Here is a 25,921-nt window from a genome sequence, read left to right on the forward strand (position 1 = left end):
TCCATCGTCTCTAGTATGCCTGGCTCCCCTTGCTGATCGAATGGGTGCCGGTCATTCCTACCATCCCCCTTCCCCTTTACCCTAGAGCGTTTCGAATCGCTTCACGGTCCTCCCTGTCCCCTCGTTGGTTAACGGTGACAGGACTCGAAGTCAGCCTTTTAAACGAGACACCACGTGAGAATAGTCTATAGACGATTAATAAAAATACCGGTGTGTGATATAGTTGGGGGGACGAGTCGTGAATCTTTTCTGAGTGCGATTGGAAGATGTTGGGGGAGAAGATGAACGGTTCTAAGAGGAGTAGATTTTGAAAATTTTGAACTTTGAAAATTTCTTCTGTGAAAATATTATCCTGAGGCAATAAGTCGTACCTCTTTTCTGAGTGCAATTGGAAGAAGTGAGGGAAGAGATGGATGATCGAAAGGGGGCTATATTTTGAAAATTCTGAACTTTGGAAATTTTGGATTTTGAAATTTCTTCTGTAAAATATTATCCTGAGGGAATAAGTCGTGTCTCTTTCCTGAGTGCAATTGGAAGAAGTGAGGGGAGAGATGAATGGTCCAAAAAAGATTACACTTTGAAAATTCTGAACTTGGGAAATTTCGAAATTTGAAAATTTAGAACTTTGAAAACTTCTTTTGCAAAAATATCGTCCCGAGGGAATAAGTCACGTCTTTTTTCTCGTTGCAACTGAATAGTGTCGGAAAAAAAAAAACACAAACGATTCAAAGAGGCCTACCTTTCCATTCTCAAGAAAATCAATTTTGTCCCACTGCTCTTTTCAAAATTCTTTTAATTACATTTGCGGATTTCTCCGATGCTCCAGAGATGATCACATCCGAGAGTGACTTTACATCGGACTTGCATAAGACTTAAATACGATCTTGGCTAAGGTTCTTCCCATGTACCAGCCAACAAAAGAGCAAAGAACGCGTAAAAGAGGAGAAAACGGATAAACCGGTGGATGAAAAATTGCTGGTAATCGTGCACGGAAGCGAACCGTCCAAGGGAAAAGAGGAAGACACTGTCCCACACTGTGCAATTCTCTCCGCGGAGAGAGAGGATTGCCGTTGAGGTGAGATTTGCGGTTTCTTTCGCGATAATAGTAAAGGGATGTATAGGTATATATGCCTAACGTTCCATCCACCGCTTCGCAAGTTATATTGCACCTATACGACCAGTTCTCTTAAACGCTTTGCAATGCAGAGGTATGCGTAACTCTGTGGAATTTTCGTTTGAAGCAGTGAATTTTTATCAACGAATCTTCCCATATTTCCTACCTTTCAACATTAACAGTAATGTACAGTGTGTGACACGCGTAACGTGATCAGCGCTGTTACTTTCAATCGCAATTCTTTAAATCAAACGTGATTTCTCTCAATGTGCAACAAATTAAGGAACTGTATAGTCGTACGTAAAAGAAATGGAAAGTAATCTTCAAAATTTGGCAAAAATTGTCACATAGAAGATCCAATCATCTCGAAGATTTCTCTAAATGATCCTCGATAGAAGAGAACTTTTAAGAATTGAAAGAATCGAAACTAATTTTCAATATTTCCCAAAAATGATGTCACATGAAAGGTCCAATCACGTCCAAGAGAAAAGATTAATAAAATTCTACAGATTGACCAACGACGAGAATGATCGAGGTGACTAACTATATTACTCAGTTCACCCTGTATATCATAATATACTCTTTACCTCCTGAGCACTCGTGCCCGTGTCTCGCGTGCATAACTGATCCTCCGATAAGTGCAATTTTCTTTAACTACTCTCTTTCGCTTTGCACACTCCGTCGTCCTTCCTATTACAGCAAAAACGTAAGTTACAACCCTAAAAAATAAATAAAATTGACAACATTTGGCACATCGACTTGAGAAGAAACGAATTATACACCCAGTGTTTCTGAATTAAATACGCAGAACACAATTATCAAATGCACCGAAAAATATCAATTTCCCAAATTCGCCATATTTTCACTAGGGCTATCACTTTTAATCGGGCATCTCACGAGTACTCGAACATGTACATAAAACAGTCGAAATCTCGGTGGCCGCTACCGCTGTCGTTGTCGGCAATGAAAACAAACAATTGCAGGGCGTCTAGGAAAATGACATACTCTCCTGCGTCAAAGAGTCACTTACGACTGACCGTCGTTACTATTGTTTTACACATATCATATACGTATGCCTAAGTACCCAAACAGTCGAGGAATAACAGATATCTACTCTCAGCTATCTCATCTCACGAGATACCCGGATAATTTCTGATTACTCGAGTATTTCACGAGTAACCCGGGTATCTCTTAACCGTTTGAATGCCACGGGTCTTTGTCGTTTCCCAATCCAAAAGCGCCAAGCGGCGCGATCGCGCTTTTTTCATTTGATGTCGAAAAATTACAAAAATTTTGTTTTGGACATTTTCCTGAATACGACTATTTGGAAGTAACACGAAACAAAGGCAAAATTGATTATGTGCAGGATTTATGTTCAATTTTTTATAAAAAAATAGAATAAAATTTACACTTCGTGGCCCGAATATGAGGAGCGCGACCGCGCTCCTTGGCACTCAAACGGTTAAGTAACAGCTCTAATTTTCACACTCTACGCAAAGTCTTTAACCCTTTCTCCGCACAAAACTGCCACAATAGTTCAGATATAGATCGTTGAACCGCGATATTTCAAACTATCGGTCGTCAATGTACGGCGATCTGGTGATGTAAAAGGGTTAATTTGATTTTTCGCGGCGTCATTGAAGGCGGGCTAGCCGCGGCGCGGCGCGGCCTGTACGCGACGCATGTCGCCGCAAGTGAAATACAAAACGGACCCGGGAAGAGACGGACGTACCGCGTACAGGAATCTTCTGTGCGATAAAATCTGCCGACCTACACCTCGGTTGCTTCAGAGGGAAGACACCGCTGCTCGCGGGAACGACCGTATATGCGTTTCGTGATATTGAAACAAATAGATAGGACAGCCTGAACCCCTTTGGCCGCTTGCTCCTGATTGCTGGGACATCGATCGAAGATGAACGCTAATGATATCGGACGAAATTAGAACGCCTAGTTGGAGGTGAATTGGTCTTAAGGATTGCGAAATGCTGAACGGGTGCTGCGATCAAATGTTGCCATCTGTCGCGATTTTTAATCTATGCTCGATTAATTTAATACAGTGAATCTGCGATTTTTAAAGGATTTTTAATGTCAATAGCACACGAGTGGGAATCGAGGTGCTTTTATTGCAGTTCAATTTGGAAGGAGATACAGAATTGCGATTTTTAAAGAATTCTGGATGGTCCATAGCACAAATGTAGGAATCAAGGTGCTTTTATTCCGTTTCAACTTGGAAGAAGATACAGCATCGAAATTTTTAATCTACTTTAAATTAATTTAATGATAAATCTGCGATTTTTAAAGGATTCTGGATGGTCCATAGCACAAATGTAGGAATCAAGGTGCTTTTATTCCGTTTCAACTTGGAAGAAGATACAGCATCGAAATTTTTAATCTACTTTAAATTAATTTAATGATAAATCTGCGATTTTTAAAGGATTCTGGATGGTCCATAGCACAAATGTAGGAATCGAGGTGCTTTTGTTGCAGTTCAATTTGGAAAAAGATAGAGAACTGTAATTTTTTATCTATTTTAAATTGATTTAATATAGTAAATTTGCGATTTTTAAAGGATTCTGGATGGTCCATAGCACAAATGTAGGAATCGAGGTGCTTTTATTCCGTTTCAAATTGGAAGAAGACAGCGTTGCAATTTTTAATCTACTTTAAATTAATTTAATGATAAATCTGCGATTTTTAAAGGATTCTGGATGGTCCATAGCACAAATGTAGGAATCGAGGTGCGTTTACTCCATTTCAACTTGGAAGAAAGCGCAGCATAGCAATTTTGAATCTTCTCTAAATTAATTTAACACAGTGAATCTACGATTTTAATAGAATTTTAAATGACAATAGCACATAAGTGGAAATCGAGATGGTTTCTACGAAGGCGTTTCGGTACAAAGGATCGCTATAATTTTCATTCAGAAATTCCAGTATGCAAAAGTAGAAGAAAAAGAAGGAAAAAAAAATAACGATTAAAATTAAAGAACTACACGTTCTCCCCCCGTGCACTTGGACCAAAAAAACTGGGGCAAGGTTTATTCAGACATATCTAGACGAGATACGAATGCACAAGGTGGTGTGTTTAACATGCGTGACATATAAGACCCGAAGAGAAATCGCTCTCTCGCGTTTAGCATAACACTGCGAAATAGATCGTGGAGCCTTCTAAACCTATCTCTCTTCCTCTGTGAATAATTCTACAAGGAGAACACCTTCTACCAAAGTGTCACCAAAACAGAAAGGAATCTTACAAATTCTAATGACGTACAATTCCTGTCTTCCCTCTGGCTATGGTTACACCTTCTTTCGTCATTTTTCGTCATTTATCCATCATTCTCATGTATATACAGACAAAAGTTCGGACACTATTTAGAAGATTGTAGGTTTTTGAAAATTGGACCAAACGACTTCTTCGGTTTCCATTTTTTTTCAGAAGTTAGAAGGATTAGTACGTTGAAATCTTAAAGTACGATAAATAACCACATTATGATAGAATAACTACATTACTTCTCGGTCATTTTTTGTTTTCTCAAAATTGTAACTTTTAGCCCCAGTCTCCCCCATACTAAATGACGTTTATAAAAAATTCCTATCTGTGAGAATCGCGAAATTGTAAAATTAGGAAAATTGGCATAAATCTACAAAACCTATGTTTCAAATTTTCACTACAAACTCGGATAAAAAAGTTGCAAACGGTGACCTTAAAAATTTTCTTCGAAATTTCCTCAAATTGTAATTACAAAAATTGACATAAATCTACAAAACGCATGTTTCAAATTTTCATTACAAGCTCGCTTAAAAAAGTTGCAAACAGTGACCTGTACAATTTTCTCCGAAACTCCCACGAATTGCAATTTTTTTCAAATTTTTCATTCACACCATCTAATATACCAATCCTTCTAACTTCTAAACAAAACTCACGTCGTTTGATCCAATTTAAAAAAAACTTACAACCTTCCAAATAGTGCCCGAATCTTTCTATAACCAACTGTGTACATATTTCTTTTTCCTTTTAACGTAAACAATATATACACCTGCTTCCCCCTTTCTGCACTCGCGACAAAAACTACAAATAAATAAATTAAAGAAGAAAAAACTGAAAAATTCCGGATAACAAGTAGAAACGAGGTTCAATAACCGGAAGAGCCATCGAAGATCGAACCGCTGTATACCGTGATAATGGTTTCATCGAAGCCACCCTCCTTCTGCCCGTGTATTACGATTCACGGGCGGGAAATTTCCGTGGATGGGAACGCAGCACCAGCAGCACGGGAAAACAATAATCCCGGGTAATGATGATTACCTAGCACTCAGCCTGGCTAGGATTAATTTAGCCCATTTGCATTCGTAAGCGGATACTCGGCCGCTACCTTGTCGCAATCGCCGCGGCCGTGTAAATAACGTTGTGCTCCGTCGCTCCCGAAAGACGGATCCCCTTCAGTCGTTTAATATACACGCCACTGGAATACTTATGCGTATGTAGATCCTCCTCCTGTGGACGCTTGGAATTTTTCTTCTTTTTTTTTTTTTTTTGGCGAGAAACACGCCGATTTTTCGAGACCGTTTCAACCGGTCTTTCAAAGATTTCTTTAGTTTGAACCGTTTTATTCTCGCCAGTGCGCGCGAAGAGACGCTTCTCGGCGATAATTGGCGAATTGTGGAGAGTAGGTAGATTGAATAAATTTTTTTGGAAATTATTAGTGGATTGTGAAAATTGGAAGGATAATTAAGATACAGAACTTTCATTCGAAATTTGCGAATCGTTTGACAGAGAGTGTGTATTCGTGGCTTATTGGTAATTAAAGAGCTCTCTGCTGAATTATGATAATTTAGATTAAAATAGAAGGAAACTATATTCCCTCGAAAGATTAAATACGAGAGTTCGTTCCACAAGAAAGGATTCCAAAGAGTGTGTTATCTTAACTTATGGGTAATTAAAGATCTCTCTACTAAGTTATAATAATTTATATTGAAACAGAGGAATATATTCGAGAGGAAATTCGAAGGAAAATGTATTTCTCTTCCAGAAATTAAAGATAACGAGATTTTATTGCACAAAAAGAGTGTGCATATTAACCTATTGGTAATTAAATACCTCTCTAGTTAATTACAATAATTTACATTAAAATAGAAAAATATACTCGAGAGAAAATTCGAAGGAAAATAAATTTCTTCCAAAAATTAAAGATAACGAGATTTTATTGCACAAAAAGAGTGTGCATCTTAACCTATTGGTAATTAAATACCTCTCTAGTTAATTACCAATTCTTTCACACAAAATATCCCCAACCATTTCCAAAGAGTGCATCGAAATTCGAAGGAAAATAAATTCCTTGCAAAAATTAAATACAACGAAATTTCATTCCACACAAAAAACTTTCAGTTCTTTCAAAATAAAAAGTACGTCAACCCACTTCCAAAGAGCGCGCACCTTAACCTATCAAACACCTCCCGTTCGCTAATTCGCCTAACAAAGTGGCACACGCTGAAAAATTAACGAGACGCGAAAAGAAGGTCGACAAGGTGTACGTATCACCTCGAAGAACTTCCCAGAAGAAAAGCGATACGTACTTACGACGGTTTGAACGAAACGTTATTGTTCACCGAACCGTGCTGTATCCTACGCTGCAACAAAGTGCACCGGCTATATTTTGATCCACAAACAAAAGAAAGTCGGGCTGAGTAATCGAATGTAAATGGGTCAACGGCTCAATGCGGCAACGCGAGTTCGAAACGCTGTTCATTAAGCGTTTTGGGCCGGTTTCCAATTCGAGATACCGGGAGAAAAGCGTGGCCATTGTGAGTGAACCGGTTCAAACGAACCTCCCTCTTCTTTTGTCCAGCGAAATTCACACTCTGCACGCGTTCCAGTCTCCTTCTTTCTACCAATGCATCTACAAACTTCTCGTATATAGGGGGAGTTCCCTTAACGCCGGACGGCACCTAACATCGGACGTTAGTTCTATCTGCAACAATTGAAACGCTACGGAGCCGTTATTCTGCGTATCTCCTCGAGGAGACGAAAGGAATAAAAATAAGTTTCCTACGCGTTTCAGTCGCGCGCGCACAGGTAGAGAGATTTATTTAAGAAAATCCTTGAGTGTCCAGCGCTAGGAGAACTCCTACACATCTTCGCGTTATTAGGTGTCTTTGTTTCGTGGATTTATTTATTTAAAAAAAAAAAAAACAAAGTACAGTTCAGTCTTGAAAATAATCTCCATCACTTGCTATACATTTATTCCATTTCTCAGGCGAATTCCCCTTCGAAAAAATGATGGCGGTTTCGGACGTGTAATATCAGCAATGCTATTATTCACATCTTGGTATGTTTTGAATTTTGAATCGGTTAGATGGTGGTGGAGTGAACGAAAGAGATAATAGTCTGGGGAATAAGCCGCACGAGGCAGAATTTCCCATCCCAAAGACTTTTCGCTTCAAGAGCACTTCTTTAAAGTTGAAATGCAAAAAGGACGAAGTGTCTAATATGCTGTTTATATGGGTGACATCGAGCCCGATAGTGTTCTGTTTTGCTAATAGAAGCAACTTGAGAACTCGAACACAGCGGGAAAAAAGATTCGATTCAAGGTAAAGTTACAGCTGATTAATCGCAAGGGCCACGAATTCATTTCTACACCTAATATTTCAGATAGCAATTAATATTAAGGTATTTTCCATTTTCTACTTGAAATACCAAATCATTCGTTTACCGTTGGAACCCTCGAGTGCCGATTCTTCGGAGTCGAAGAAATAACATTCCAACAATAATAAGCATCCAGGTAATCAGAATAACGACGAGGTATACCCATTAACCCTAAAAAATGCTGAGGAAAAAATGTAAAATTAACCCCAATCAATATCATTAAAAATTGAGATTTTAATCATTTTTGATTCATCATTAAACCTCTTAACACATTGGCGACGGGGCTCTTAGAGCAGCGCTTAACATGTGCACGGGGTGATTTCGCGTCTTTTCTTTCAATCGTCACTTTTCAACTAATTATTATTTTTCAAAGAAATTTTCAAGAATGTGGTAAATTACTTTTTCGTAAAACGTATACAATTATTAGAATTCGTGAAACATCTGTCACGGCATTTCTGAAAAGAAATTCAATCATTTACAGCGTTTTATAAATTTACTTTCAGACAGATATGTGAAAGTCTCAATGACGTATTTCGCGTGATTCGGAATCCAAGTGAATACCTGAATGACGCATATGTGCGTCATCCGACGCGAATGTGTTAATAAAGGATATCAATGAATAAATCTACCAATAATAGCAATCGAGTCCGATAGCGTTTTGTTTTGCTAATAGAAGCAACTTGAGAACTCTAACACAGCGGGGAAAGAGATTCAGTTCGAAGTAAAGTTACAGCTGATTAATCGCAAGGGCGACGAATTCATTTGTACACCTAATAGTGTCGCTAGAAATTCTGAAAGATTTGTGTGCAAAATTTTCGTCCATGCTTTTGCTGTTGAAAAGTGAACGTATCGGTTCGAATTTAACGTGGAAGGTAGATCGGAGAAGTAGAACCCACGGGTTAAATACCGTATCGATCGAAGAGACAAAACGATCAGGACGAGACACGGGGTTTCAACTTCGATTCGCATTAAAATTACTGAGCCAGCAGAATACGGGCTTTTCTTAACGCATCGTCGAACGCGTAATGTGTGCTACAAGATTATGAATGATCCGCTACTACTCTGAAAAACATTAATGGATCGTGACTAGCGGCCCGCCTGAGGGGAGTTGCGTGTTCCATTGCACCTTTTTCGAATTCATTTCCCCCTTCTGTTACGTCGTTTATGTACCGCGGGCAGAATTCAAAGTGACTGGGATCGTGAGTAGACAAAGTTATATGTGGTAATTAGAGAAAAGAGAAGAAATCGCGGAAGAGGATTGAAAGAGATATGTGTATGTGTATGGTTGAACGATCGGTGATACTTTTGTCTCGATGGAAAATTTTTCTCTGTTTTTTCGTCACTGGTTAATTTGTGTGTTGTTTTTCGAGAGAAGGAGAGACTGAATGATAGAAACGATCTCTTAAAGCGTGATATTTGGTGAAGTAGGCTGTTGCCTGGGTTAGAGACGATAACCAGAGCCCTCGAAGAAGACGCGATAACGCAAAATCGCCGGCGAGGTTTGGCTGACGGAAAGTTTCCTAAGAATTACATACTCCGCTTGGAAGAAACTTTTCGCCTATATTCCCGCGGGTGCCGTGAGAGAGAGAGAGAGAGAGAGAGAGAGAGAGAAGGCGAGAGAGAAATATAGAGAAAGACAGAGAGAGAAAGGGAGAGAGAGAGACAGAAAAGGCGAGAGAGAAAGATAGAGAAAGATAGAGAAAGATAGAGAAAGATAGAGAAAGATAGAGAAAGATAGAGAAAGATAGAGAAAGATAGAGAAAGATAGAGAAAGATAGAGAAAGATAGAGAAAGATAGAGAAAGATAGAGAAAGATAGAGAAAGATAGAGAAAGACAGAGAGAGAAAGAGAGAGGGAGATAGAGAGATATAAAGAAAGATAGAAAAAGATAGAGAAAGGAAGAGAGGAAGATAAGGGAGAGCACAACGCTCACGGTACACCCTCCTCTACATCGAAATGGAAGAACCGAGCGTTTGCCGGTAAACATCTGAAAATAGTGGCATTTTCACCCTACGTACGAGGGATTTCACCCCGCATAGTTGACCTCCGAATCTCACCCTGTCTTTCCAAGTAGCCTCCGTTTGAAACTAAAAGAGGGTGCACGCTGTATACCAGTAATGAAGCCTTCATAAATGGGCCGAACTTATATCCTGTGCTTGCCAATGATACAATGCTACCCGTTAAAAAAAATGTCTCCAACAATTCTCACAGCGTTAAAAATCTTGCGAACTCAGTCGTAAAACCAGATTTAAGATGAACTTTAAAAACTGAACGATTCCGCAGGAGAGAAGGTAGAAAGAGGGAAGTTCTCGCGAAGGTAACTCTAAAACCGTCCTCCTACAACGAACGCTTTTCCCCGAGTGTTGCGTCCCTGCGCGTGCTCTCGCGGTATTCACGCGAGAGATCTCCCTGGAGAAATAACCAGCTTGTATGTAATGTACGCCAAGGCATTGTAAGGGGGTGTAAAGCGAGCGCTACGGCCCTGCATGGGGGGTTGAAGAAAAAAAAGAGAAGAAAAAGGGAGGAAGAAGTACCTATACTCGCAGGTGCGAGAGACGCTCTCTCGTCCCACACGACGTGTATTTATTATTTTATTAGCGGAAACCGCGTTTTTACGAGCGAACGGAAGTGACTGCTGCAAGGGTGCTAATTTGCCGAAAGAAGATTAGGGGACTGGGTGCTGCATGGGTAATGGGTGCACGGTTTTTACGACTCTCGCTTTTCACTCACCTTTGCAGGGAAGTTAGCGCAACGGTGCACTGTGATTTTCACGGAATTGTGTCTGTTAGGGAGGTAGGGTGTCTTTCTTTTTTCTAAGGGTGGGGATGGAACTTTGAAACGAATGTTGTTTGTGATTTAATGGATTTTTTTGAAATTGTAGTGCTGTGGATGAAAGTTGAAGGAGATATTAATGTGAATTTTTTAAGGTTGAATGTTTCGAGTTGATGGAACTTTAAAATGAATGCTGGTTAAGATTTACTGGATTCTTTTTGAAATTGTAGTGTGAAGTATAAAAATTGAAGAAGATGTTAACCCCTTAACCTATGATTTCTTTTCTGACTATGCATCTAAGCGTCAGCCATTTTCTGTTTTAGTACTGTATCAGGTAACAAAAACTAATCTGTCACAGATTAATTACATTTAACAATCCTGAGTCTTATAAATTCAAACGAAAATTAGGATCGCTTTTTCTTACTGATATAACTACTTTTCTCGCATCTTCGCCAGAATCTCTGCCACGAGTCTGACACAATCCTGAGTTTTATAAATTCAAACGAAAATTAGGATCGCTTTTTCTTACTGATATAACTACGTTTCTCGCATCTTCGCCAGTATCTCTGCCACGAGTCTGACACGTTGTCATATGTTAAGGGGTTAATGAAATTTGGAGTTGACGGGACTTTAAAATTAATGATTTTCAAGATTTACTAGATTTTTTTTTAGAAATTGTAGTATTCTGGATAAAAATTAAGAAAGGTATTAATATGAATTTTTTAAGTTTGAATATTTGAAATTTTACGATTGGATACGTCTCTTTCTTCGTCACACTTTTTCTTGAGATTAAAGAACGTGCGCAAGGTAAAATTGCGATCTGTGGAACAAAGCGCCACGGACAGTCAGTAAACTACAGGCTCGATTACACCGCTGGCCGGTAAATCAGAGAACTACCAAGAGAGTTCCGAGAGATGTTCATATCGCGGGGTAAATACCGGGAATTTAAAAGTTCCAACACCAAGCTGCACTTTAATAAACACTCTAAAACAATCAATTACTCCAGCACAAGCTAAAAAAACTATATCGATACAAATGTTAATATTTCATAAATCCCCGTTTCATTAATTAAAATCATTTTCACGATGTAAATACCATTTTTACCATTTTTATAATCCAAACGAAAAGTTAAAAAATATGAAAAAAATGTGGCATTCTATTCTAATTACTTACTGAGAAATATCTATTAAGAATAGTCAATATTGTTTCTACATTTCCACCATTTCCTACATTTCTACCACTTAAAAAACAAATGAAACGTCCTATTCTAACTACTTGTTACAAATTATCTTTCCCTTCAACAGTGGAATTATTTAGCAACGTCAAGAAAATAACCAATCCAAATTCTCATAAGTTCTCTATAAAACTTCTTACTTAACCCTTTCGCTACTTCAGATTTCAACGCGTAACTGAGTCACTGACGGTAAATTTTTAATCACGGCTACAAACTATCTTACTTCGCCCGAAACTGCGTGAGGATAAAATTCACTGTTAAACTAAGGTAGAACTGCGTCAAAAGGCTCCAACAGTCCGAAACAAATTTTCAAAACGCCTACAGTCACCAGTAGCACCGAAAGTGCCACTAAAACCGAAGTTGAATTCGATTGAGAACTTCGCGAAGATCCGTTGAAATTGCGCACAGCAGATATCAATGAAGAAAGTGAAGGTTCGTCAAAGTTGAGCCAACGTGGACAGAGGATGGTCCAGGTAAGGCTCGTGACACCGGTCCAGCCGACGCTGTCAGAACTTTATCAGATAATAAGCGAATTAAACAGCGGCAGGTCGGTGGCTGGCGGACATTTAAAGTGCTCGTCCATGTCCACGTCCGTCCTGGCTAATTACCGTCGACTTCAACCGCGATCCCGGACGGCAAATTTGATCCTGGACAAAATAATTTCCATCCATCTGGCGGTGCTACTCTGTCCCTTTATTTTTTCTTTCTCTCTCTCTCTCTCTTTCTTCATCCTCGCCTCTGTCATTTTCGTTTCGATTCCCGTCCCTCCGCAGCCCTCTATACTAATTCGCCCTTTTCCACTCGTTGCTTCATTCTCCATCGGTTTAGCTTCACGTTTGTCTTTTACAAATTTCCCTTCTTTATTTCCTTTTTTTCGAGGGATGATTGATCGACACGGGTTTCACTCAACGTCAATTAGAACGAACCGAAGGGGTTCGAGTCGGAGATCCTGATGGGAAGCTTGCGGGAGATACTCGAGTGAAGGGTTCCTTTGGAATTCGTGGAAATTAAGATTTCAAGATTTTCGAAACGAAGGATGTTAGGTGTGTTTGGACGAATTAGAGGGTTTGCTGTGTAGCGACAGTATTAAATGGATTATATAGATATTTGAACGGTGCAGGCAGGGAGGAGAGACTCTGTAATAATGCAGGACAAACTTGAAGGTTTCTCGGTGTCCGAAGACGGACTGGGGTTAAATTTTCAGCGTGTCCACCGAGGTTGTTACGGATTAGTTAATCAAGGAACGCGGGGATTGCACCGACAGAATTCTGTCTGACATATCTCTACAGGCGAAACGTGAACTTCTCTTATCTAAGGAGGAGTTTTTTCAACTTGAATGAAAAGTGATAGTTGGCGCTTATAGGCGCTTTTGCTGTAATTCTACTCTAATTCTATCTTCCAAGAATTTCCAGCTTAATTCAACGAAAGAAATTTGAAAAATGTTGGATTGTTTCTAACAACACCCTGTAGAAATAATGAAGCGAGGACAAAAATGTCTCCGCGTTCCTTCAAACCAAGGCGCTAAGACTTCCACCAGATGTGTCTGGTGTTCGTCTTCGAGTCTGCACACTGCGATACAATAGAGTAAGCTAGGTATAAGCCAGTGACGGCGAACCTTTCGAGCTTGGTGTGTCAAAATTGGGAAAAAATCTAGCTTAATATCCATAATTGTTGCGAGCGTTACGACCTTGTACAGACTCGCTATGGTTCAGCTCGGAACTAACGATTCTGAACCTCGTTGATAGAAGACAGACACCGTTGTTTGTGTGATGATTATTTGTGATCTGCTCGGTTTGCGTGTCATAGGTTCGCCATCACTGGTACCAGCGGACCCCAACTTTCCCGTTTTGGGTGTCCAGAGACAGATCGTTGGAGCATTCGAAAGAGTAAAGACGTTTCCTCTGAGTCCGATAATAAGTTCCTCTGAGTTTACAAAGACTATTTCATTTCCACAGCCCATTTCCAATAAAAAAGGTGCAGCCGAAAGAAAAATTTCTCTGACAAGTTATTCTCCGTGCGTTGCGTACAAAAATGAATCGCAGCGAAAGGGTGAAGAACCGATAAACACGGAGAAATTCAATAACGCCGAATAAGTAGAATAGATTGAAACAGCCGATGGATCGATGAACCTCGTCCAAGCATAATTACCGTCCACAGGATCCCGCCCAATTACCCCGCGCAAAAAAGGGGTGCGCTGTTCGTGTTACAAGCTCCCGTTCTAAGCTGGAAACCGAGCAAGACACAGAGGTCGATTAATCACGAGCAACGAACCCTTTGTCGCCCGTGGAGCCCCTCTTTAAAGATCCCCCGAAACGGTCGAATCACAGCTCGAGCAAGTTAATCCGTCCGTCGATCCTCGCGCGATCGACTCTGTCCCGCTCGAGGCGCGGATAAACATCTGAAATGAATTCCAAGGGGTGGTTCACGGGGACAGTCACGAACAGACAGAAGTGGAGAGGGGAGAGACGGAGTGGAGCTGGCCAGGCCTAAGGGGGCGGCTAAATTAAGAGTAGAAAGAAGGGAGCAGCTTCGAGCAATCTCCGAACCGAGAGAAACGAGCCGAACGCTCGTAATGCGAGCCGCTTAAAGTTGCAATGGCTCTCTGGGGTATAAAAAAAAAAAGAAGAAAAAGAGGGAAGGGACGGGAGAGAATCGAGTGACTGACTGACTGACTGAAGAACGAGAAAACCGCGACTCGCTTGAGAAATTGGGAGAGTATAGGAGAATCAGTGGTCCTAGGGACGATCATTTTTGGATCGAAATTTCTAAATTTCAACCCCCGAAAAATTCTCGTTCTTGACCCTTTCGTTGCGGCAGATTTGAACGCGAGTTGTCTGAGAAATTGCGAGACTAGGAGAATCACTGGTTCCACGAACGATCGACTTTTAGATCGAAATTTCTAAATTTCAACCCCCGAAAAATTCCCGCCTTTAACCCTTTCGCTACGGCAGACTTTAACACGCGACGATTTTTTCCTCATCGTTTCAAAATTCGATTTACCAAATTAAGATGGAAGTGCGTGAAGGTACAATTAATTATTAAAAGAAACTGAAAGTGCGCCAAAGGCTTCAACAATATAGCTCCACAGGCGCCGACAGTGGAGAAAGGGTTGAAAAAAGAACGCACCCCTAGCTGCTACCTTGAAATTTCGAGGACACGCTACAGGCTGAAAAGGTGGGCGCGTTTTTAAGGGAGTAAAATATACGTCGGCGGGGGTGCTGTTTGCCGGACGAGCAAACACAGCCGGGCGCCGCGCACTTCTCGAGAGGGCGTAATCGAAATTGCGGCTTCGACGTCGACGAACGAGTTTCCGCGGAATCGTGATGCGACCGCGCTGATTCGATTACCGTCCAGCAACACACAGAGATTCGGTAGCGAGGGGAGGGAGGGAGAGAGGGCTTTAGTTTCACCCTGCAAAGGAGAGAAGTTGGTGTGCGTTGGAGAGATAGGGTGGGGTTTGGCGGGTCTCTCTCCTGGTCCGTGAATAAGGCCGAGAGGGTTGGCTTTGGCCGGCGGCTAGCCAGCTAGCTAACGCACTCCTGGGAAGACATAAATGTGTCCCTTTAGTGGCGCGGCTACCCGTTCTGCGTGCGCCACAACGATTCTGCCACCCTTTGCATGCACTTTGTCGGATATATCGTGGCATATGCTCGGGAATCTTTTGTGTACGGGTGTGTTGCGCCTGTCTCTCTGTGACTTTTTTTTCTTTCTTTCCTTTCTTGGTTCGCTGATCTTTCTGACCTCTCTCCTTCTGTGTTCGGCCGCTTTTTCACCGCTGCGAATTTGTTGGACGGAATTCATTTTTTTTTTTATTTCGGCTTCTCTGTGAAGAAATTTGTAAATTTTGCGAATTTTGAGAACGCAGGGGTTGAAGTGTACGCGTTGCTTGAGTACAAGGATAGAAGAGACGCAGACAGAGAAATTATCATGGGTGCGATTTGTATTTGTCACCATAATTTTCACCATTATACACACCATGAATGAGAGCGCACGTAACGAAGCGGCGAGCTAGATTGTACAGGATGTTCCACGCAACGTGGACTCCCTATTATTTCACACCTACACTTTTTCATAATTTCTCTGAAAAAAGAAGAACGAAAATTCTTGTCCGGTTTGTAGGTTACTCCAAGCTTATTCTCGTCTGCAAATCACTGTACCAGATCAATCGGACGAAGTAGTTAATTGTACACTGTGACAGTATTCCGTGTAGATAGTAAATGGACTTGGGAGATCGGTCGAGTAAGACCGAGTCAAACCGAACTGGGTCCTCTGTTACTCCCAGGTAATCGAATTACCTAAGCGTATGTCGAATTGGTGGAAACTCGTGGCCGTATAAACTGGATGTAGGAGAAATTTTCGAGGCGTCCCACGGGTCTGATAAAAACCTTGCACCTTCGAGTGAAAGACCGAGTCCCGACACTTCGTGCTCGCTTCATTGAAATTAGCGTAATTGATATCGAAGCACACACGGCGAAACGAGATTAAGAAAATGCCGAGCGTAGTAATTAAACGTTGAAAAGTTGCAAATTGCAGTTCCTCCAAAGTGCGATTGAGCTAATTATCGAAATCTTCGAATTATCCATTGTTCCCCGGTTTTGTCGAATAATTGGCAATTTCTGTGGACACGAAAGTGTATTCTTCGGTCCAGGAAGGGAACGTGCGTTTGAAAAAAAAAAACGAGGCGAGAACGAGGAAGAGAAAGGGAGAGACCGAACCCTCTTTATCGCGGTGGTTTCGCTGCTTGTTAGGATCTCCTCCGGATCTCCGAGATTTTTATGGGTCGCGGTACTACTTAAGAATCTCTGCCTCTTCCTTTCCGCTCGTCTTTTATGGACTGCTGATCGAGTGAAAATTTCGCGGAAAGATACAACCCTTTGCGATGGGAACTTTATGACTCACCACTGTCGAGGCTGTTCTGGTTCTCCAAGTCTGGCCCTTGGACCGGCGATGGCCTTCCCTCTTGCAAGTATTCTGAAACAGAACGTTTTGCTACATTTAGCAACGGTGATATAAGTTCGTCACGTGTCGTTAACCCTTTCGAGTGTCGAATCTGTGCAAATTTCTGTGGACTGAAGTTGGATACTTGTTAAAATATAATTGTCATCGTTATTTAAGCTCTTCGTTTCTTTAAATTGCAATTCTTTTAGAGCGACACTGTATTTGAAATCTAAAGAGAGCTGAATATTAAATATTTCGTTAATTAACGCGTTCGCTATCTCAGTTACTTTCTCACATTCTTCGATTTACATGCTTAACCCTTTGAGAACGATAAACACTACGAACACAACCAGCAACAAAAATAGTTGGCTTTGCCATAAACTCACATACTTATTTATATTTCAAGGAGAGAGAATTTTGAAATGATTTAACTTTAAAAAAATTAGAACAGTGACATATGTTCTCAAAACATCAGTAGGTATCTCAATATAATAGGGTAATTCCGGGAGAGACGGACCAGGCAAGTATTTCCTACATTATCCGCCAGATATGGAGGAAAAATCACCGAAAGCCACGCTCGATCGCTTTCCGTAAAACAAAAGAATACCGACGCGTTCCACATTTGCCGGATAATGTAGGAAATACTTGCCTGGTCCGTCTCCCGGAATTACCCTACACAGGGTGTCCCGTAACTCTTCGAACACCCGGAAATGGGGGGTTGCTGGGGTAACTCTGAACAACTTACCAAAATGTTGTTTGAAGCTTCGTTTTTGAATTATTGACGAAAAACACTAAGGGTTAATACCCGACTAGAATTTCAGTTAGGCATACCTAAAGACGAATGTGGGCCTAATGCGGAAGCGATTAGGCACACCTAAATGCTGCAAGCCTAATCGTTACCGCATTAGGTCCTAATACGGAAGGAACGATGCATGCCTAAATTGGGCATTCCTAACTGTTGCCATACGTGGCCCAAATGGGGGTGGTCGAGCGCACACCTAGATTAGGTGGAGTGGGGCTCTCAAACTTCTACGTAGGAATATTTACAGACATCTCAGTGTCGGACGTACGTTTGCGTGAGAGCTTTGAACAAGACAAAAGTTTTTACAATTTAATCGATACAGTGTCTTGACGAGATATTCCTCGTGAGATTTCATTAATGTCTCCCAATGACAATAAAGCTATTCTAATAAAGCTACCCTAATAAAGCTATTCTAATATGGGCCTCATTGAATAGTCATTGGGAAAGCCTAATGCGGCCCTAACGCGGCTTTCCCAATTAGGCGGTCATGAATATTCCGCGTTACATACCGCGTGCGGGCCTGATGGGACCTAATGTCTGCCTAACTGAAATTTCTAGTCTACAATTTTACATACGATAGATGCCTGCACAGATCCACACCTATTACTCATTAAACACTCAAACCTTGCGTTTTTATAACGTAGAAATTACATGTAAAATGTAAATAATACCGTAAATGTGGAGAGCTAGTGCGTCACAAACACATACACTACCTGCCAATTTACATCGGTATTGATGTTGTAGAGATCAATAGCACTTTACCTCATTTCGATTGATTTGAATGATAAAAAATTCGTTAAGAGTTTCTTAAAATTGCAAACTTTTTTCTGGAAATTTTCGTGCAACTTACAATGCACAGTGATTCCAAAGATTTGACCGGTGGTGTATGACAAATCTTCCAGAAGACCTGAAACTCTGTCAATTTCGTGAATTGATACCGGAGACGCCGTCGGTCGAGAGTCCAGGTCCCGAAAATCCACGGGCGTAATTTCAGGAAACACACCGCCTAATAGGGGTCCGCATTGAAATTTCATGGGATTTTGTGCGATCGAGCAGAACGAACTTAGATACACGAGGCGACGGTAAGCGGGCCAGAACATGCGCGACCCCTTTTGCTACACGGATGCGTATAATACGAGAAAGGGTGGAAAAGAGCCGTGGCAGCCCCATGGGAGCCATACCCCGGTGATATTGGCTCCCATAGCCCATTCCTGTGCATAGGAGACCGAACCACCTTGGGCCAGCGTCGAGGAAAACTGGCCAAAATTCAAATTTCCCACTGGAGTATGCGCAACTTTAAGCGTAACTTGTGCGAAACAACCACCGATGACCCTTTTGTACACCGCGATCGGACTTTTTCCCTTAAACGTGTATCGATCATGCCTCCCCTGCGAGATACGCGCCAAGAAAAACCTTGGAAAATTCATTCCTTTTTTTAAATACCCTCCGATGAAAAGTTTCGAATCTGATTACCAGAAAGAGAGAGAGATTACATCTGTAATTATTCGTTGTTTGAAATTCCACGAAAATTTGTTTAAAATTGATTTACTCGTCGGACGAATTTTACTCGAAATTTATTTATTTTAATTTTTCCACATTTCCACGCGCAAGGTACGTAAACAGATTTGTTCGATTTTCAGATTAAAACTAATTTCAACTCTGTGAAAACGCCAATTAAAATTAAAGCCAGAGTTCGACCGGGGTACGATTAAAAAATTCTCAAAGCTGTAGATACCATTTAACCTCTCTAGAAATAAAAAGAATTGGTGCATTCGAACCGCGAAAGAATCTATCGACGAACAATTCTAATTTACAAGATCAATTTGAAAAAGAAAAACAAGGATCATTCCGCGTACTCTCTTCTTCTCGTTCTGAATCATTCACAAAGCAACAATACGCGAAAGTAACCTTCTAAAACAGTAACAGGCCCGCGATTCTCAAAGGAGTATCGCGACAACAAGTTGCGCACGAGCGTGCCCTTTTGCCAAGTTCTCGATCCACCGGTTAATGATTTATTCGAAACGGGGAATAATTCATTGATAAGGCGACACAGAAGCGTAAGTGGAGAGAAGGTCCTGGGATGGCGATGCTCAAGCTGTTGGAATTATCATCGCTCATAAGTCACGGCGGCCGCGAAACGTTGCAGCGGGCGCGGCTCGTGGTTTCAGAGAAGAGATAACTCGTATAAATAACCCGGAAGTCCGCGGTGTACAATAGTCTTTTTTTACGAGTATGACTTTTGGGAGTTCCAAGGCCGCGCTTGGGACACTGTTGGTAATCAGTTTGTCGTTGCCACCGAAATATACTACGTGAACGGTCGGAAAAGGAGAGAGTGGGGAGGAAAAACATTTCACTTGCTGGAATTTTAGATTTCCCATTACGTTGCAACGAGATCACGGTTCGAGGACAAATTTCACGTAGATTCGGATATCTTTGAGAGGAAGTTATCAGCCTTGTATTGCAACCTTTAAAGGCGATAGTAAGTAAGTAGGTTCTTGGTTTTGCGAGGTTCAGAAGTGATACTAAATACTTACAGTACATCTGATTACGGTGAACACGAGTATATCAGCTTTTCTCGGTTAATCAATCGTATTACGTTAATCATGCGGTGTTCGATGAATCGCGAATCAGAAGAGACCTCGAATTCTCCAATGGCCCTACGAACTCCCTCTTTGAGCCCTCGAAATCTCACCTAATACCTCTCTAACTTTTCCCATCGGTAAGCCTAATTTAGAGGGATTACTTGAAAGTCTTTCTCGCGAAAAATTGTCACACTTAAACCTTCCAAGTTTCTAATAATTCATAGGAGATTTCATAGGAGATCGAACAAAAAATACTTGAAACTTCGAAATTTCCAATCGTTCGTATCATTCCCGAATTGACTTCATAGGAGATCGAACAAAAAAATACTTAAAATTTCGAAATTTCCTTCCGTGCAGATCAAAGCAAAAATGAAAAAAAAAAGAAATACCCAAAACTTCGAAATTTCCAATCATTCATATCATTCCCGAAGAATGTTCCCTAATTAATTTCATGTGTGATCAAAGCAAAAGAAGCACAAAAGAAAAAATACTTAGAATTTTCAAATTTCCACTAATTCGCATCATTCCCGAAGAACACTCCCAAACAGATTTCGCCGGAGATCAAACAAAAAAAAAAAAAGAGAAAAGAAAATGAAAAAGTGATCGATACCTGACCTAACCTAAGACACTTAATCGAGCGCAAAAGGGTCAAGTATATAGTTTGCCTGGCCGGTTACGATTGTCGTAGCGTGGACGCGTATAAATTTCGGGCGGGCGTTCGAAGCTGTTGGGAACCGGTTTTGGTTTTGTATTAGCATGTAACTCCGGCAGGAGTTGAAGTTGCGATGGCTTGTGGGTGGCTGGGCGAACGTAGGGAGGGTAATTACCTCCTTGGGGAGTCCCCCGTCCGTGGCGTAGCCGGCTATAGCCCCAGCACGGGTACAGAGGCTTCCCACTGCTCCCAGTGGTCCCGCGGGAACACCGCCAGTGGCTCTCATGCCGCTGGTTCTCATTCGACCCAAATTGAACGTAGAGCTCGCGCTCGCGCTCCCCTTACGCCAGGAATTTTCTTTCATAAGCCTTGCCAAGCGTTTCCATTATGCAACCAAGAGGAGCAGACGGGATCTGACGACTTGAACCTCGACCTGTATTTTTCTGGGACGCCATTTTACAAATTCCTTCGTGAAAATGTAATTATCGCGAATCGTACAAAGTCGCCGAGATTTTTCCTATGTTCAACGCCAGCTCGATATTTCACCCTCGTTCCGATTTTTCTATTCTTCCTGTGCAAAACGTGTTCGCTTTTCTTTTACTTTTTTTAAATTTAATATCGTCGTATTTGTAATTTTTGTAGGTTAGAGGTGTAACTGAGTGTATCAGTTTTTGGATACCCGGTGAATGTGAGGGAAATAATTTGTCAAATTGTTAGGGTAGTGGAAATGATTGATAGTAGATTTTGTTACACCAAGTTTTTCTAACTTTGAAACATTATTGCATACCGGGTGTCTTATTATTAGAAACGAATAGAAATGAATTCTCTCCGGTTGGATTCACATAATTGATTCAAAGCTGGCAAAAAAGTGACGAAAAGTCATCGAGAATAATGGAAATAATTTCGACGATCCATGTTTTCGTTGTTTCCAAAGAAATCATCGATTCTACCGAAAATTCGGAAAGAATTCACTTCTGCGCCCAATATTTCCGAACAACAGCGCAAGATAAATTACGAAGTGTTTAAGAGTGGATGAAAATTTCCATCGTGGTAGTATTAACCCTTATGTCAATAACCAGAATTGTCGTCTACTTTATCGTCCAATTTTAGCGGTTCGCTGATAACAAAATTCGAAACTTGAGGCAAACGTGGATGAGAAATGTGCGAAATAGCAACGATCTGGCCGGATATTTCAATCTTTCACCTGGAAGATCAAATATTTTAAGCGAGAATTACGCAAAAGGGTACCCGTTATTCACATAAGGGTTAACAAGCTGCCAAAAAGTCGTCGAGATTAATGGAAACAATTTCAACGATCCATCTGTTTTCGTTATTCCCAAATAAATCTTCGATTCGACCGAAAAGTCGGATAGAATTCACTACTGCGCCCAATATTTCCGAACAACAGCGCAGATAAATTACGAAGTGTTTAAGAGTGGATGAAACGGTGATCGATGAAATCTCACGAACAGGGGTTTAAGAATAAAAGGAAGAGGACTCGAAAGGATTTCTTCCACTTGCAACGCTTACTTACATTTCCTCCTTCTTGTAACTAACTTTATCCGGTACAACTTGACCCGCTGCCGCAAGGATCGCGCAATAAATATTAAACAGCGTGATAAATTATTTATGAAAGCCCCGTGGCTAATGTGTACGCCAGTCGAATTGGATTTCGACCGCGTTTTCAACTTAATCCATCGTGCAGAATTCCAGAAATGAGTTTCACATCCACGCTCATCCTGCGATCCTTATCTCGACGATATAATTAAAACAGATATAATAAATTAGAATTCACGATTTCGAGGAGACGGTTTATAATATCGCGCGACAGTTTCGTGGTTCCGATTTAAGTTCTCGTCCCGCGGAGAGAGGTTCGAATCGGAATGTTAAACACGAGTTACTCGAAGATCTGCTGGATCGTTTATTAATCTTCGCCGAGATCTGCGATTATTACCGGAGAGTTGGTATTTTATCAACGACCTCGGCGCTGGCTAAATTTTCTCGGCGAGCAATCGATCTTTCGAACAGACGGACTGTGTGGATTTCTTATCAGTTCGAAGGGGATCAAAGGTGAAAAAATGTTGTAAATTGTATTAAGAAACGAGCTCGCCTGAAAAATTCGATTTTAATCACTGCTCATCCCTGATTAACGTGTCACCCTATACTTTTACGATAGTTCCAGGGACTAACGAAAACACGGCCCTCCAACAGGCAATTCAATTAAGCTCTCCAGCAGTTCTCCGACTGATACGATTTTAATTAACGGCCACCGGTGACATTTTCAGAGGCCTGGAGAAGAAGGCCGCTGGTCCTTTTGCAGCCGATTCTAAGTTTCTAACTTGTCCGAAAGAAATCCCTATGACAAGAACAGTTGACAAACTTAAAACGATCCTTGAACTTCCGTTTCTTCCTACTTGCTGTACGCGAAGGATTCAAAACAGTATCGTTTCAAGTGCATACCGAAAGAATTAAATTTTCAGGGAAAACGAAGAGACCTAAAGAGCGCACTAAAGAATCCCTAAAATAAAATTTTCAGGAGAAACGAAGAGAATGGGTTCCAAAGTATATCCCAAAATATACAATTTTCAGGAAAAACGAAGAGACCTAAAGAGCGCACTAAAGAATCCCTAAAATAAAATTTTCAGGAGAAACGAAGAGAAAGGGTTCCAAAGTATATCCCAAAATATACAATTTTCAGGAAAAACGAAGAGATGGATTCCAAAGCATACCCCAAAAAATACAATTTTCAGGAAAAACGAAGAGACCTAAAGAGCACACTGAAGAATCCCTAAAATAAAATTTTCAGGAGAAACGAAGAGATGGATTCCAAAGCATACCCCAAAAAATACAATTTTCAGGAAAAACGAAGAGACCTAAATAGCACACTGCAGAATCCCAAAAATAGTGTCCTCAAAGTTCCACAAAAACCCAGTTGAACTCACCCGAAAATATCCCGCGAAACCCTAAAAACCCCAGAATAGCCGAGCTGAGTCGAAAAATCCATCCCCGAAAATCTTCCGTATTGTCTGATCCCTTTACATAGGAAACAATCGAAGAACACGAGCTACTCAGAGTCGAATGAAATCGCAGTATCCTTTCAAACGGACACCAGATTGGCCTGGCATTCTGTCGAAATCCGGCAATATCCCGGACACCCGGTACAGTGTCATCGGCACATGCCACTGTTAAGGGCAGGCGGTTTTCCCTCGGGAGTAACGCAAACAATAGCAATAGGCTAGCCAGAGCCACCCTTCAGAGCGTCCTACGACGATGTCCTGCTCTGGTATCCTTCGACCTTCCCACCCTAACGTCTATACACGGAACGAGGAAGAGAGAGAAAAAGGCCGGGTGGGCGAAGGGAGAAAGGAGGATAGAAAAAGAGAAAGTATACCTCGGGGAAAAGTTTAATTTCTTTCTGAGAAAGATGGCTGTTCCTTGTACTTCGCCACCGCACAAGGATCGCCTGCTAGCCTTCTCTGTCTTCGTGCCCTGAAACACCGTTGTGTGTGTGTGTGTGTGTGTGCATGCACGCGCCTGTGTGTGGCCAGCGTATATAGATATAGATACCGGTGGCCTTCGTAGGAATTAATTTGGCCGGATGTCCCTGCTGGGACGTCTCCACAGCTCCGAACCGTTTGCCCGCGACGACTTTTCGAAACGTACTGGCCTACGGGTCTTTCCACCTGCCAAAAATCAACCGATCGATCCTTTTTTTTTTATTGACAAGTGGTTCATCGAAATTTCTAACAATTCTTCGACCCTTCCACGTACAACGATAACTAAAAAATTGCCCAAAGATCGAAGCTCTCGCGGTCGATACAAAAATCTGGAAATTTCCCCATTCAAATTCCTCTCCATCCGTGGCAAATCCTTCTTTCGAGGTTCTCCAAGTTCCAAGGAACTCGACCGGTGTTTCAAACGAGGTAAAACTCGCCACGAATAGTACACGAAACTTCCACACACACAGGTCGCGAGCTTTCCCCAAGAATTTCCCACGCAACAATTTCTCCCGCTAACCATCGTTCAGATACATCCATCGTAAGAACGAAGAAAAAACACACACGTTTCCAGTGACGTGCCAGGGAAATTTTTCGCAAATACAAACCGGATCAATCCACGTAGAATTTCCTGTGGTCGGACATCGTGGCTATCGATCGAGGTCATAGTTCACGAGGCGAGATGAACCATAAAGCGGCGCACACACCTGCGTATCATAAACATGACGTCACCGAGCTGTAAGCTCGCCTCCCCCTTTGCCGCCCCCCTTTCCCCCGGCCTGACGTAGCCAATTAGTCGAGGAATTAGCGTGGTTGCGATCTCGAAATTATTGCGCAAACCGTGCCTTTTGACGTGCGCTTCTCGCTCAACGAAAGGGTTGCTTCTCTCCCACCCCATCCAAGGGTCCTGCGTAAATCCTCCATCCGTTTTACCCCTAACCTTTTCCACGTGTCGTACCGGGGGTGGTTTTTCATGGAATCGAATTGAAGCAACGCGAATCTAATGACACCGGGATTGTCCCTTTTGTTTGTTTAAAACGGAGGGAAATTGGCCTGCGGTGAATTTGTTTAACCTGGGGCTGGTTCGCTGGTTTTGCTAGATTGGACTTTAACTGTTAGAGTGGCACCGTGAACTTTCAATCGTTGCCTTTTCGTGCACGGTGTGAATTTTTGAATGTGCGATTTTTTTTTCAATGTGTGATTATTGGAGAATTTTTGTTTGGGAGGGCGGGAGGTTTTGTTAATTAGATAGCGATGCACGAGTCGAAAGAGACATCAGGCGGCGTGCAGCTATCGCGGAACAACGTTACAGCCCAAGGAGAGAAAGATTAGCATAAAGTTAGCACAGCACCCGATACCTACACCATTCGCGCGAAAGTTAAGTTGGCTCACCGGTCTTCCGGTCCCTAGGTGCACTGTCCTGGCTTCGTCACATTTCGATATCGCCGTTTAATACCGTATTCTGGAACATCATCGACAGCGGAATGCAATTTCTTGCTGCTGTGTTCTCGGTAATCAAATTTGTCAAATGCACCAGTGAAATTGTGAATCTTCTTCTTTTAAGTATAATTAATTTGGTCAATAGTCAATGCTCCGAAAATTGTATCACCATTTCTAAGCTTTCAATTGTAATAAAAATTTGCAAGTGAAATGAACAGATCGAGTTTTCTAATATTCCTGATAACTT

The 25,921-nt window shown here is 41.5% G+C and overlaps 1 protein-coding gene across 1 annotated transcript in view; it reads right to left on the minus strand.

The window, feature by feature from the left end:
• The window catches only part of LOC108579466 (zinc finger protein 423 homolog), a 104,913-nt gene that overhangs the window by 49,796 nt on the left and 29,196 nt on the right, over positions 1–25,921 (minus strand). The window contains exon 4 of the mRNA XM_017943011.1: positions 16,663–16,734. Coding sequence (XP_017798500.1) covers positions 16,663–16,734 — 72 coding nt within the window. The remainder of the gene's footprint in view (positions 1–16,662; positions 16,735–25,921) is intronic.

Source organism: Habropoda laboriosa, unplaced genomic scaffold, assembly GCF_001263275.1.
Source record: "Habropoda laboriosa isolate 0110345459 unplaced genomic scaffold, ASM126327v1 scaffold33, whole genome shotgun sequence".
NCBI classification, from domain to species: Eukaryota; Metazoa; Arthropoda; class Insecta; order Hymenoptera; family Apidae; genus Habropoda; species Habropoda laboriosa.